A 14774-nucleotide genomic window follows, 5' to 3' on the forward strand; every position below is an offset into this window, starting at 1 on the left:
CACTGTGAGATACACACATGCACACACACAAACCATACTCTGCTAATAAGCCCCATATCAAGCTCTGAATAGCAGAAGCTCCTGCCTGATGTCCGACAGTCTGACTGGCTGGGGGTTGGATGCATTCTCGCATCTCGGCATCATCTCGCAGCTCCATTGAAGTGAGCTCGCTTGCTAGCTGGAAGGCGGCTGCGCGCGCCTCCGTGCTCCGCGTGCTTGCGGATGTGTGGGAAGGTGGAGGTGCAGCGCTGCGCTCTCGCGGAGGAGGAGGAGGGGGAGGCGCTGATTCAGGCGCTTTAACTCTGGATGAGGAAAAAAGTTGCTCTATCTCTCTTCACGCGAACTTGCCGCGCGAGCTGAAGCTGACTGGGGCGAACACGGCGAGCACGAGGAACGTGCTTCAACGCCCCCCAAACCCCCTCAAATAAAAAAGGGGTACAGAATGTAAAGGGGGCATGTTTGGATAGATGCGCGTGAGTGCGTGCGTGCGTGCGTATGATGTATGTCCCCATAGGACCATGTGGTTCAGCTGCTGGCCGCGCTGGCGACGTGTGGCTCAACTGGTATCCGAGCGGCGGCGCTTTCTAGGATCCGCTCCAGAAGCTTTCTAGGAACTTTTTTTTTTTTTTTTCATTTTGCACGATGGACATCAGGACGCTTCGGTTTTCTCAGTTTTCTGCTAGACGTTTCTCTCACTGGACGCTGAGCTGGTCACGCCAAAAGTGCTTATGACAAATCTAAATGTATTTTTCTTTTAGTCTGAACAAATTTTAACTAGCCATGTTTAGCCAGAGTTCTGTAAATTGAAGCATTTGTTTGGTGCAGAAATAGCGTTTTACCTACTTTGATGAGCCGCAAAAGTTCTGGAAAGGGGCTATTGCTATTTGAACCACATTCAGAGATCATCAGTCAAGCGTATTGAGTTGATCTGAGTGCTGCCGGCTCGTATGGGACTGAGGCACTCATCGCGGTGCCTGCTCCTGCGGAGGAAGATGGCGGAGGCTGAGGGATCGGAGGTGAGTATGGGTCCGTTTTATAACGCATTTCATAACACCTGAACGCGTCCCGCCGCGTCCGATACGCGTGTACCAACGTGTATAACCTTATGGATTGTATTGTATAGATCGTGTATTTATTTTATAGCGCTAATTTTCATCCCAGAGCCCAGAAAACCTTCACACCGGTGCAGCATCATCTGCAGGCTCGTGCCTTATAAAGAAATAAACAAGGCTTTACTGGGGATGCAGACTGGATAGAGAGAGATGCTATTTAACAAACAGAGCAATACCTCCCCGTCAGTGCACTGCAGCAAGACCCGCGAACGTCACGCGAAACGGTCCCACAGAGATATAGGCTACCGCTGCGGTCATTGAGGACACAGGGGCACTGCCGTGATGCGAGATCCCAGCCGGTTCGCTTTTCACGCTGCAAAAAAAATGCCGAGATGTGTTGCAACGTGTTGACCTCTTCAGCTCGCGACAGTGGCTGAGAGACTGACTGAGAATGGAGAAATAATTCGTCCTCCGGCTTCCACGAGCGCTGTCCGTGGTGCTGCAGTGGCTGGTCCACTGGTGTTACAGATACAGATAAGCGTTACACTACAGGACATATACGCGAGTTACGAGTTACGCCTATTGACGCTGGATTATCCTACTAATTGTGTTTGATGTAGCAATGAGCCAGTGAGATCCTGGGATGCTGTATAATAGTCTTATTAAAAGGAGTTGTATAGTATAGAGTAGGCTACAGAGAAATGGGACGTTTGACATGTAACTAGTGGAACCCTGTTATGTTAGTGTTATTTTAAAGGAGAACTCTGGTGTAAAATTGACTTTTGGTGTAGTAAACCATGATTAAGTGCACTAACCTTTGTTGGATAGCCCACCTCCACTCTCCCGCAGCTTTCCGAGATCCACTAATTTTGTGCTTTTTGCCCAGCACTCTTTACAACAAGCGCTTAGGGGTATATTTTGCCCCTGATAAATTTTACATCGTTATCTAGGCTTAAAGTAGCTTCACGCCTCATTGGTAGAATCCAGAGAGCTCTGACATTTAAAACGTGGCATTAATAAGTTTAAAATGCACATGAAGTGTATTAAAAACCACTGTTTACAACCCTTAGCGTTAGCTTCCGGCGCTGCTATCATGGCACTAATCATGACATAGACCTGTATACATAGACGCTATGGATAGTAAACCCCTGTTTTTTAATAAGTCATTAATGCCTTGTTTTAAATGTCAGAGATCTTCAGATTCTACCAGTGAGGTGTGGAGCTATTTTGAGCCTGGATAATTGTGTAAAAAGTAGTTTATCAGGGGCAAAATATGCCCTGAAGCACCCGTTGTAAAGAGTGTTCTCCTGAGTTCACCGGAGTTCTCCTTTAAGATCAATTACCATACATTTGAAACCAGACAAGGCATACTTAATGCACTTAATTTGTTCTTGGCTAAAGGAGGAACATTTAAAGGACCCTTTTTTTTAAAGGTTGAATACAGCAAATTTGCCATAATTGCCAGTATTAAATCAACACTGTCAGTGTGCAATTAATAGTGTTAAAATGTAACACTCACTGTGTTGAATAAACGCTGGCAAATTGACAGTGTACAAAGACTTAAACCACCATAGTCTAAAGTCACAACAGTGGTTATTATACAATATAAAAGAATATTGTATAATAATCATAGCAATGGTTTATAATACATAAAAAAGGTAAATAAAAGATACAACTGTGTTACTGTAAGATACAGTACACATCAAGCCAAACACGCTGTAAAGTGTGAGTGAAGTTTTGTTGCATCCCATCTTAGAATGCAACACACATATTTACTATTTAAAAGTACTGTTACATTTATGCTATTGCTGTATGAACTACACAATATTTTTCTGCACATTGTATGGTCCATTTTCTAGGCCACTGTGGTTCCCGAACAATTTTGTCATGCAGCAAGTGTGTCTACTCATATCCACTTTGGACTGGTGTAGCAGTAGGAATTAATTCCAGTCAAGTAGAAGCATATTTTAAATTTGAAGCTAGACGGTACTAGTTGTATAAAAAGTCTCTAGTAGAAAATAAATCTGTACATCCCTGTACATTTCAGACATTTTAAAAGTGGTGATGTTAAGAATAAGGGATTCCTAATGTAGTCATTTTATTTACCAGTTAAAATAAAAAAAATAAGGTGTTGAGTACTGGAAATAAAGGTCTTTATTAGGGTGGCACAGTGGCGCTGCAGGTATTGCATGTGTACAGTATAAGTTTAGCTCCAGGGGTGTAAGGTTGTGGGTTCGGTCCCTGTTTTAGGCCACTGTCTGTGAAGAGTTTGGTGTGAACTCTATGTGACTGTATTCTTCCAGGTCCTAGGTGTGTGATGAATGTGTATAAGTGTATAAATGGTTGTTTATGGTACTCTGCAATTAATTAGCACCCTGTGGAGGGGGCTTTTCTGCCTTGTACCCAATAATTCTATGTCTGGAGGCTCTGGACCCACTGCGATTCTGACCAGAAAAAAATGCAGATAAGACTGTTCAATAGAGTCTTTAATTGGTTCCTTGCTTGGGGAAAAGTATTGGCCTTAATTGGTGCAGACATATAATATTATATGTAAGTTTGAACTCTCTCACACGTCCACTAAAAGTCTTTCCTTAGTGCATCAAGTGAGTGTGGTTCTTCTACTCTTATCCTTCTCAAGAACCCTTTATTTCACTTTTTAGTTTGAAGAGTACTCAGGGTAGTCCTGAAGCATCAAATCAATGGTGTATGATTAAAGTCAAGCTTGTGTTAATAGCTTTGTTCTCGTCTCTCCTTGCCGGCAGCAGCAGAAGCAGCAGCTTCAGCAGCAGCGCACAGTCAGCGCACCCACCTCCAACTCCCAGTCCCTGCAGTTGACCTCTGTGCCTAAGCCTGTGCCCACGGTCCATCATGTTCCGCGGCCCCCTCACACCCCACACGTCTCGTCGCTGTCCGCCTGTCCCGGCCGAGGCAAGATGGCCAAGCTCCTCAACCCAGAGGAGATGACGTCACGGGACTATTACTTCGACTCTTATGCCCATTTTGGCATCCATGAGGTAGGAAGTGAGGGATGGGATGGTTGGGATGAGTTTAATATGTTAATAATTAATACATACAAATTTATTATTTAATATATATATTTTAAAAACAAATTGACTAAAGTTTAAATTTGAGGCCACTAAATGGTGAAACATATAGTTCATACACTGATCCTATTATCAGTATACCACCAATTTGATTCCTGGTGATGTCACAGCCAGGAGCTCAAGAGAGTCCTCCTTTAAGCATGTTCAGGAATTGAATTGAATGAGCAGCAGTGACATTGGATAAGTTTAGTTTAGCTGTGGGCTAGATATTGTCCAAGCCATTACATGGCGGGACACCAAACAAATTAAGTTTTGGAAAATTAAGTGTAATGGGATAATGTGCTACAGACTAGTAGCTCTCCAGCCCAGAGGGTTGTTGAACCCAATTGCAGAACAGTTGATCTCAAAGCAGGTAAACTCAAGAAGAAAGGAAAAAAATAAAAAATAAACACACCGCTCCTAACGCGGGATCAAACCCGTGTCGTCAGGATCGCGGTCTGGTAAACTACCACTGCCCCAGCTAGTGAATTATTGGGACACAACCAGGAAAAAACTCCCTTATAAGGAGATAGGGAGCCCAAGAACAGGCGGAAAAATGAGAACAGGTGGACAGAGAGACAGGGGAGGAATGTACACAAAAGCTAGCCAGAGAAGCAAGCAGAGAAGTAAGGTGTTTAAAAACTCAAGCAGCATTGCTATGTCTGATTCACTCATACTATGCTATACTATACTATAGTATACTATATTTCAAAAAGTGACTGATTTTACACACTATGCTCCTCAGCATAATTCACTGAGCTCCTGTTTGTAGAAGCTTTTATACACCTGTGGAAATGGAAGTGATTGGAACCTGAGTTCAATGATTTGAATAGGTGAGCAAATACACTGTACCAGTCAATGTCAGTATCACTGCAGTGCTGATAAAAACACTACCCAAATAAGACCTGGTCTGTGTTGGTCCTGTAGGGTCCTGACCATTAAAAAAACATTCAAATATCACAGTGTGCAGAGAATCAGATGTACAACAATTTTAGAACAAAATAAGATAAACAGATAAAATTAACAATGAGTATAAAACATAAAACATATAAGGAGGTGGTTTTAATAATGTGGCTGTTCGGTATATGTAAATTATTGTTTTTGCTCTCTAAACTGAATGAAAATTTGCTTTGTCATTATCAGAGTTATGAAACACAGGGTGTATTAACATAGTGACAGATTCTCTCACTGTCAGACACAACCTGCTCACTATAATAACAGCCCAGCTTGTTGCCCAGCCCAGCATTATAAACTGCAAACAAACAAACAGCAGCTCAGTGTGAATAATTTACATATTCTGACAAAACCTTAGATTTAGAGTCCTAGACCTTAGACCTTAGAGTCTTAGATTTGATGTTCTCTAAAGCTTATTCACCCTTGCGACAGTTGTTATGGAACAGTGTGACAATGGGTGGGACATAGATAGACCAATTCTTTTTATTGGATTGAATATCTGCCTGGTTTGTATTTAACACTGTATTATATATAAATAAGTACATTCCCTGGCCAAAAAAAAGGTCGCCACCTGGATTTAACTAAGCAAATGATCTGCGTTTGCTGCGATTATTGGTCAGGTTTAGGTTTAGCAACAGTATGTGCTAAAAGAATGAGGTCAGCTGACTACCTAAATATACACTGAATATAGACCAGGTTATTCCATCAATGAATGGCACGGGCATATTCCAAGATGACAATATCAGGATTCATGGGGCTGGAATTGTTAAAGAGTGATTCAGGGAGCATGAGATCATTATTTTCACACATGGATTGAGAGAGAGTTCACCACAGAGTCCAGATCTTAACCTCATTGAGAATCTTTGGGATGTGCTGGATGGAGAAGAGCTGCTTTGTGCAGTGGTCAGACTCTACCATCATCAATGCTGCTGCAAGATCTTGGTAAAAAAATTAAATAAAACTTGTAACATAGCAGAAGCTTATTGAAACAATGCCAAAGCGAATGCGTGGAACAATTAAAGCTAAAGGCGCTCCAATTAAATATTAGAGAGTGTGACCTTTTTTTTGGCCAGGCATGAAATGAAATCCACTGATTTGTAAATAACACTAATTACAATGGAATCTGTGCTGGATACATTATAAATATAAGGCAGCAAGTGGCAAGTAAACAGTCAGTTGTTCAAGCTAATGTATAGAAAGCATATAAAATGGGCTGACATCAGACACTACAAGACCATTTGTGAAGTTTTGTGGAGTCCAGACACTGATAGGAAGTAATCCAGTGGTTTAAATGTTATGGCAAATCAGTGTACATAATTATTAAAATGTACATTAACTGAAGAAACTCATAAGAAACTCATGAACTCATAATTTATCACTGACAAATACCCCTAGAATAAGATGATTTATTTTGTGCTACATCCTTAATGTTATTACTACTCACTGAAGCAGATAAAATCCAAACTTACAGAACAGCGTGGAAGCTGATCCAGATGGAGAAATCACCTCTCTTTTAAAGAGGCCTGGACCATGCGGCTGTTTGATACTGGGACATTTTGAGTATGTGGGTCAGGTTGAGCAGTCTGCAGATAAAGGGTCTGTTCTTGATATCAGAGAATAGCAGGGTGATGGAGGAAGAGAGGGAGAGAAAGAGAGAGCAAGAGAGAGATGTGTATCACTTAATCCCAAAAGGCCTATAAATGGAGACCTGTCTCTATAAAAAGAACGCTAGTGATACTGCGCTTTGTCCTACATATCACCCCATACTCCTGCAGCGGAGATATGACTGGAACAGAGTGCCGAAGTTATAGGCAGCTCTTTCAGGTCACAGGTGTCAGTGTTAGATTTTATGCTTTTAGACTGTTCTATAAAGCCCTAGATTTCCTGTGTGAACAAGCACAGCAGCGCTTCCTCTGGAGCTTCAACCTGTCTTCATTCGGTACTTTATCTGGTCAGCTAGCTTTACCTTTAAATCTTTTAGTCATGCTTCCATATTCTCCTAAAGCAGACAATGTGTTTAGTCCATTGACTGTAGAAAGCTTAGACAGGGCAACAACTCTCAAAAGTAAAGCAACCAACCACAAGTCTCCTAACACCTCTGCCTACTTTAGCCTTGTACAATTCACCAAGTCAATTTAAAGCTCAAAGCTCTTCCCACAAGACTGCTCTTTATAATATAAAATTTCAAAATTGTATGTGGGCCAACAAGACAGATATTATATTTACACAAATACAGATCTGCAATAACATAAGAGACGACTTAAATAGGATGAGTTTCTTTGATTTTACCAAATTGAAAACCTCTGGAATATAATCAAGAGGAAGATAGATGATCACAAGCCATCAAACCAAACTGAACTGCTTGAATTTCACACCAGGAGTTGCATAAAGGTACCCAAAAAGCAGTGTGTAAGACTAGTGGAGGAGAACATGCCAAGATGCAATAAAACTGATTAAAAACCAGGGTTATTCCACCAAATATTAATTCTAAACTCTTAGAACTTTACGAATATGAACTTGTTTTCTTTGCATTATTTAAGGTTTATTCTGCAAATAAATGCTCTAAATGACAATGTTGTCTGTAGTTTATATAATAAAACATTACTCAAACATAAATATAATATATATATATATATATATATATATATATATATATATATATATATATATATATAGAAACAAAACAGAGCTATATGTTTTCCAGATATATATGTATATATATATATATGTATATATATACATATATATATATACACATATATATATATAAACAAAAAAAATAATTTATCTCTAATGTGTTTCTCTCAACAGGAGATGCTGAAGGACGAGGTGAGAACGCTGACTTACAGGAACTCCATGTATCACAATAAACACCTCTTTAAGGACAAGATTGTTCTAGATGTGGGCAGCGGGACGGGAATCCTCTCCATGTTTGCCGCCAAGGCAGGAGCCAAGCATGTGTACGGGGTGAGAACACAACTTTAGCTCAGCACAAAACATGTTCACAGTGGGAGTCCAAAGCCTGAGATTAGAAAATGGCCCACAACCTCATTATCTGCAGAGTTTGTAAAAAACAATTCTTCACAGGCTTGTTGGCCACATGTACATGCCTTGGAGAGAGGGGGAGAGTTTCCAAAGTTTCCAGACACTCCTTCTAATTAGTAAATTCAGCAGCTTTAAGATGCATCCATTGCTTACAATGTACATTAAAACACACTGATCAATAGGCATTACGTGGCGGACCACAGAAAAGAAATTCTGTTTTGGAAAATGAAGTGTAATGCTATAAAGTGCTACAAAGTAGTAGCTCTCCAGCCCAGAGGGTTGTTGAACCCAATTGCAGAACCCTTAATCTCAAAGCAGGTAAACCCAAGAAAAAAGGAAAAAAATAAACAAATAAACACACTGCTCCCAACGTGGGATCTAACCTGTGATATTAGGGTCACGGCTCAATGCACTATCACTGCCTCAGCTAGTGAATTGGAACATGGCTGGGAAAAAAAACACCCTTATAAGGAGATAGGGAGCCCAATAATGGGCAAAAAAACAACAATGGCCAAGCGCAACAGAAAGGCAGGGGAGGATGGTAAACAAAAGCTCACCAGAGAAGCATGATTTTTTTTTCATTATCATTCAGTACTACAGGAATGAGATTGAAGTGTCGTTTGTGATCCATTCATTATCAGTACCTGACTTTACTGATGATTTTCTGTACGAATGCAAGCAAATCCTCACAGCAATATTCCAACATCTACAGTAGAGAGCCTTCCCAGAAAGATGGAGGCATGTACTGCACCAAAGGCCATTAAACAGGTGTCTACAAAGATAAGATAAGATAAAATACATATGAAAACAGCAGCATTATTACCCCTTTATAAAAAAATCTAAACAGTCTAAATCCACTGTGTGTCCATTGAAAGTCTAGTTATGTCAGGGTTAAAGTATAATATTTTATAATGAGCATAAACTGTCTCTGCTTTGTTGAACTAGAATGTTAGTATGAGCAGTAATACAACAATGGTAAACAAACATTACTTTCCTTAGCCCTAATGATATAGCATGGCCTTCTGGGATAGCCGGGTAGTTAGTGCATTCAGGTCAACACAAGTGACAAGAATGATAATAGTTGGACCAAGGCTTGATAGCGGGATGGGAAATTCCATTACTAAAGTTGTGTGATCATTTAACATTCCTTGATCCATGGTGTTGTTTGTACTTTAAAAAAAGACATTACCACCCACAGTGGACAGGGCAGTGGGTGGTTATGATCTTGACTAATGTCCTTTGGCTGAATGTCTGTGCAGGTCAGTGCAGCACTGTTTAACTTCCATGGGGCATGGCAAGAGTCATGGGAAGCAAAACTATTCCTGTGCCATGACATGTGGATTGTCAGTGTAAATATATTAAGACATAAAAAAAAGAAAATTGTCTAAAATCCCATTTCATGATATTGAGCACTAATAGGAAGCTTGATGTTTTAGTCTTATACTGTAACAAAAACCGACAAATTTTCAGTGTATTTTAAGTGATAGTGTATAAAGTGTATAAACATATATTTCTAGAAAATATGTGGGAGTTCTTGTGTGTTAGCAACATTAGCCGTGTAGTTCTGACGAAGCAGAATTTGGACGCCAAACATGACATGGCTGATCATAGAGGAAAATTATATCAGGAGCAAAAAGAGTGCAGAAAACTGTTGACCTCATTACCCTGCATAAAGGAGGTCACTAAGGCAGCGAGTCCTAGCTTCATGAGGATGCTTGGATTTTACAGATGTTCCAGACAGACGTTAAGGACCAAAGCTGGCTTGTGGATGTGTAGTTTTAAAAGAAGGTGCAGGGATAGTGAGGAGCTATTTTGTGTGTGCTTTTTGAAGCACTGTATGTAAAAACCAGAGCTTTGTATCTAAAGCTTCTTTCACTGGCTCCTACGGAAACCAGTGGAGTGATCATAGAAGAAGAGTCACATGGGAAAAATTTGGGAGCTTGTGGACCAGATGAATACTCTGCAAGGGAGAAAAATTATATAAAGGAAGGCCTGCAAGGAGGCATTTGTCTGTAGACAAGTTAACTGACATACATACTTCACAGTAAGCATGAACCACATTCTCCTGAATTCTCTTGTAAAAACGGATTCTACAGGATCCGCTGGTAGATGTAATGTGATCACGAGGTTTGAATTATGTAAAATACAGCACATTTTGCTGCTGATATGTGCAATGATACCATTACAGAGCCAGAACCATTAAAATCCCACAGATGCAGTGTAAAAGCCTTCATTACCCTGCATGGAACAAAATGTGCAGTACCATGATGCACTCAGTGAGAACAAAAAAAAAAAAAATGTGCCCAGGATTGCTGCAAAACTCGCCATGCAGTTATGTTTCACAAAGATATGCAAATGACTACAGGTGTGGTCTGAATAGACACTGGGTTTCACAACAAGATGGTTTAAGTTTGCTTTCCCTGCTGCCAGGACAGATACAGAATGGATCCATATAATTTTCAGCATCAAATCCAGTTTCTTTCTGGGATCCGATGATGGTCGGGTTCAGGTATGAAAGCTTTCTGATCAGTGCTTCCATCCTGCCTTTGCTGAGGAACAAACTGCTGGTTTGATAATCTAGGAAGCTATGAAGAACCAAAGTGAGTCAGTCACCCCTAGTAGTAATGTGAGGGACACTAACAGCTGTCTGTCAGAGTGCAACACTTACACTTAGATCTACAGACCCAGCTGCAACATCTGAGAGCAAGTATGCCACAGGATGACATAGGAAATGTGTATACTTCCATAGATAAATGTATCTTCTATTGGCGTCCCAATAGGGTACTAAAGAATCAATTTAATTGTACAGAACTCCCCAACATAACATATTCTTTAATTCTAGTACTGTAATTAGTATTGTACTTGTATAATAAGTACATTTACAGTTCAGTTACTTCCAAAAACATCTTCCTTTTGTATTTGTTTTTTTTTCTCTCAAAATGACTGTAATTAGCCCTAATAGTACATGTGATAGTACAAGGTACATTTAAGCCTAGGTTCCTCCCAAGGTTTCTTCTTCCTCCAGCTCTGATGGAGTTTTCCTTGCCTCCATTGCTCACATGGGGGTTCTGTTTTCTATGTGTTTAATGTTTGTCTGTTTCTCTACTCTGCTACCACAAAAAAACACTACACAGCTCTGGACAAAATAAGAGACCACTTAAAATTGATGAGTTTCTTTGATTTTACCAAATTGAAAACCTCTGGAATATAATCAAGAGGAAGATGGATGATCACAAGCCATCAAACCAAGCTGAACTACTTGAATATTTGCACCAGGAGTAAAGGCATAAAGTTATCCAAAAGCAGTGTGTAAGACTGGTGGAGGTGAACATGCCAAGATGCATGAAAACTGTAATTAAAAACCAGGGTTATTCCACCAAATATTGATTTCTGAATCCTTAAAACTTTATGAACATGAACTTGTTTTCTTTGCATTATTTGAGGTCTGATATTAGGTAACTCAGTCTTAATCTAATGTGTGTCTTCATGTGTTTTGCAGATCGAATGCTCAAGTATATCAGAGTACTCTGAGAAAATCATCAAATCAAATCATCTGGATGATGGTAAGACCTACTGCCAGCTCAAACAATCCTTCAGTATACGCATAATGTGCACTCATCTGCTAAAACGCTCAACACCAACACACCAAAGGGCATCCTGTAGTTTATCCAAGGCATTGGCTTAAGGAAGTGCAAATGTTCTCTGAGGACACAGCATTTATTTATGCTGTTTGCCTATGGAGAGGGAAGGGTGACACATTTCCCACTTAGCACTCAGCATTCCATATCACAGGAAATAGCACACCCACTTCCTGTACAGGACACTCACTTCCTGTGTCCTGTGGTGCGATGGCAGAAGTTGTTGTTTAGCTAAATCAGTCCTCAGCAGTTTTGATTTGCACTGAAGAATGGTGTTGTTGGTGCGGGTCCTGAGTCAGCGGGGAGAGGAATCACTGCAGTGTGCTTACACTCACATAAACATGCACAGACCCACAGCTCTCTCAGCACACTCTCCTGCAGTCAATCAGTAATTGGAGACTGGCAGCTCGCCCTGCTAAAAAAGAGAAAAGAGAGAAACAGACAGACAGCAACGGGGAGAAAGTTAAAAAAGGGTAAATATAGAGAGATATCAATCATCTGCACTGCAAATTATCACCCAGCTGAGAAATCTCACCTTGAACCTCAAAGCAGGAAATCTTATTTCATGCACACTCTTTTTATGTAATTGCACTTTTAGGTGTCATTAACTCATCAGGAAAAAATCAACTTAGCCGTGTAATACTTTCAATTATGAATGTTATCTAACCTGATTATCTATGGTACTATTTTTGTCTGGTCTATCTCTATAAATGTGCACTTGTGTCTTGCAGTTATCACCATCTTTAAGGGGAAAGTGGAAGAGACAGAACTGCCTGTGGATCAGGTCGACATCATCGTCTCTGAATGGATGGGCTACTGTCTTTTCTATGAGTCCATGCTCAAGACTGTCATCTATGCCAGGGACAAGTGGCTGGTTAGTCAGAGTTTGCATGTGTTTAAACAAAGCCAAAAGCTCTATCTGGACGGGATTCGTTTCTCAGGGGGTCCTGGGGTAATTTTCTCTTTTATGGGGGTCCTCCGTGATTTTATTCCCGTCCGTAACGACCATGTATGTGTTTTTCTATTTTCTATGTCTTATGAGTTATGTCACCTCACGGTTAATAAAATAGCTATTTGTCCACTGCCACCACTTTGGGCGGACACAATGGCAGGTGGAAATAGGGGAGGGGGGCACTGAACGCGATGTCACATGACCAAGAATTGTTTCAATTGTCCGGAGGCGAGAGTTTTATTACTGAGTAGAAAGTGAAGTATTTTTCACAGACGTCCCCCTGAGAAACTAATTCCGTCTGGTGAGGGCTAAAGTCATGATTGTTCGTACCATTAGACAATTCAGTGGCTCAAATTGTGCTTTTGTTGAATGCACACTTTTTTCTCTAATACTTGATTATATCTTGTTGGGTGAGTCCAGGATAATTCACTGTTACAAAACTGACAAAAATACAAAATCAAAGTAATATTAAAGGATTGTGTAGCTCCACCAAAGTTATACAGTGCAGTAGCAGCAGGCTGCTATTTTAAGACAAATTGCTACGTAATGTTTCTGTAACGACAGTGTCAGTCCTGTCAAGCTCCATGTCTGTTGTGAAGCTGTAAAAAAGCTTTTTTTAGGTTGAAGGAATAAAGTTAGAGGGCTACAAGGACAGGAGCCATCTCCTGGTATAATCCGTACCTAACAAGATTGGCAAAGAGACCTGTAACCAAGTGTAAGAGGAGAATTGATGATTGTGACTAATCTCTTTTGTCTAAGGCTTACATACAATCAATACCAATTACAAACCTTTGCAGGGAACAATGCCGTGTAGAGCCAGATCCATTTCAATTTGGTATTAACAAAAACATAAGTAGTTGATAATTGTTTAAAAGTAGGTTTACATTCACGTTTGCTCACATCTAGCAATGATATGTATGCACTATGCACATAAAAGGAATTCAGTGCCAGGTGTGCAGACAAAGGCTGTGTAAAATGAATGAGAAACACAATAGCTGTTCTATGACATAAGCGATGTGATACTTGGCTCTTTCAGAAACCTGGAGGCTACATGTTCCCAGACAGAGCAACACTGTACGTGGTGGCCATAGAGGACAGGCAATACAAAGATTTTAAAATCCACTGTAAGTATTTTTTTCACATGCATGCACAACTGGACACAGGCATAGACACACACACACTCTAAACTGAGCTACAAATGATATAAATGCCTTAAATCAAAAAGAAAATAAATTAGATATAAAGAAAAGTAGTCAAAGAGACATCTCTACTGGCTTTTGTCTCTCGCCTCCAGCCAAAGGCTTTTACTTCTTTTAGTTCAATCCCTTTTTCTTTTTTTTTCTTTTGGATGGGAGAGCGTGATTTGCCTCAATGTAATCAAAGGCTGCCAGACACAGGGATGAATCTATTTCAGGCCTGCAGGGATGGAAAACAGAAAGAGATAAAGAAAGAGAAACGGAGAACGACGGACGCAGAGGGAACTAATGCTTATGAATATATGTATTTTCTTGTGTAGTGTGATATTGCTGATCTAATCAAACAAATCAAATCTGTAAGCCAATAATTTGCCTAGGGCCACTGCTAAACTGTGTAGCTGTACATTAACAGCCTGCTCACATGTGCACAGTCCAGTCAGAATATAATGAACACTTTTTTTTCTGCATTCACAGTCCAATTTGTCACATACACTGGTCATAGTAGTAGTGTAGTACTGTTCTGTTTCTCTGCTTACTTTGTTTTTATTCTTCTTTACCCTTTTATTTGAAAATCAGGACTGCGCAGGACCATCATAGAGTAGCTATAAATTATTTAGGTATTTGGGTATCAATCTCAGCACTGCAGTGACCTAATATAGTGGTGGTCTATAAGGTGTAAGTGTGTGTTGTGCTGATACAGTGAGTGGATCAGACACAGCAGTGCTGCTGGAGTTTTTAAACGCTGTGCCCACTCACTGTCCTCCACTCTATTAGACTCTTCTTCCTTCCAAGCTGCTCCACCTTGTAGATAAAGTAAAGTCAGAGTCATAAGCTGCATCTGTTGCTGCACACTT

At 40.3% G+C, this 14774-nt stretch overlaps 1 protein-coding gene across 2 annotated transcripts in view; it reads left to right on the top strand.

Annotated features, from left to right (window-relative positions):
* Positions 1 to 14774, top strand: part of prmt8b (protein arginine methyltransferase 8b) — a 20288-nt gene continuing 5514 nt past the window's right edge. Inside the window, exons 1-6 of one of the 2 annotated variants that reach the window (XM_022671206.2) lie at positions 1 to 1016; positions 3815 to 4066; positions 7901 to 8056; positions 11634 to 11697; positions 12504 to 12646; positions 13761 to 13848. In XM_022671206.2, the coding sequence (XP_022526927.1) occupies positions 948 to 1016; positions 3815 to 4066; positions 7901 to 8056; positions 11634 to 11697; positions 12504 to 12646; positions 13761 to 13848 (772 nt within the window). In that variant the 5' untranslated portion in view covers positions 1 to 947. The remainder of the gene's footprint in view (positions 1017 to 3814; positions 4067 to 7900; positions 8057 to 11633; positions 11698 to 12503; positions 12647 to 13760; positions 13849 to 14774) is intronic. The other variant, XM_007252408.4, reaches the window with a different exon arrangement.

This window comes from Astyanax mexicanus, chromosome 2 (genome assembly GCF_023375975.1).
Source record: "Astyanax mexicanus isolate ESR-SI-001 chromosome 2, AstMex3_surface, whole genome shotgun sequence".
NCBI lineage: Eukaryota > Metazoa > Chordata > Actinopteri > Characiformes > Acestrorhamphidae > Astyanax > Astyanax mexicanus.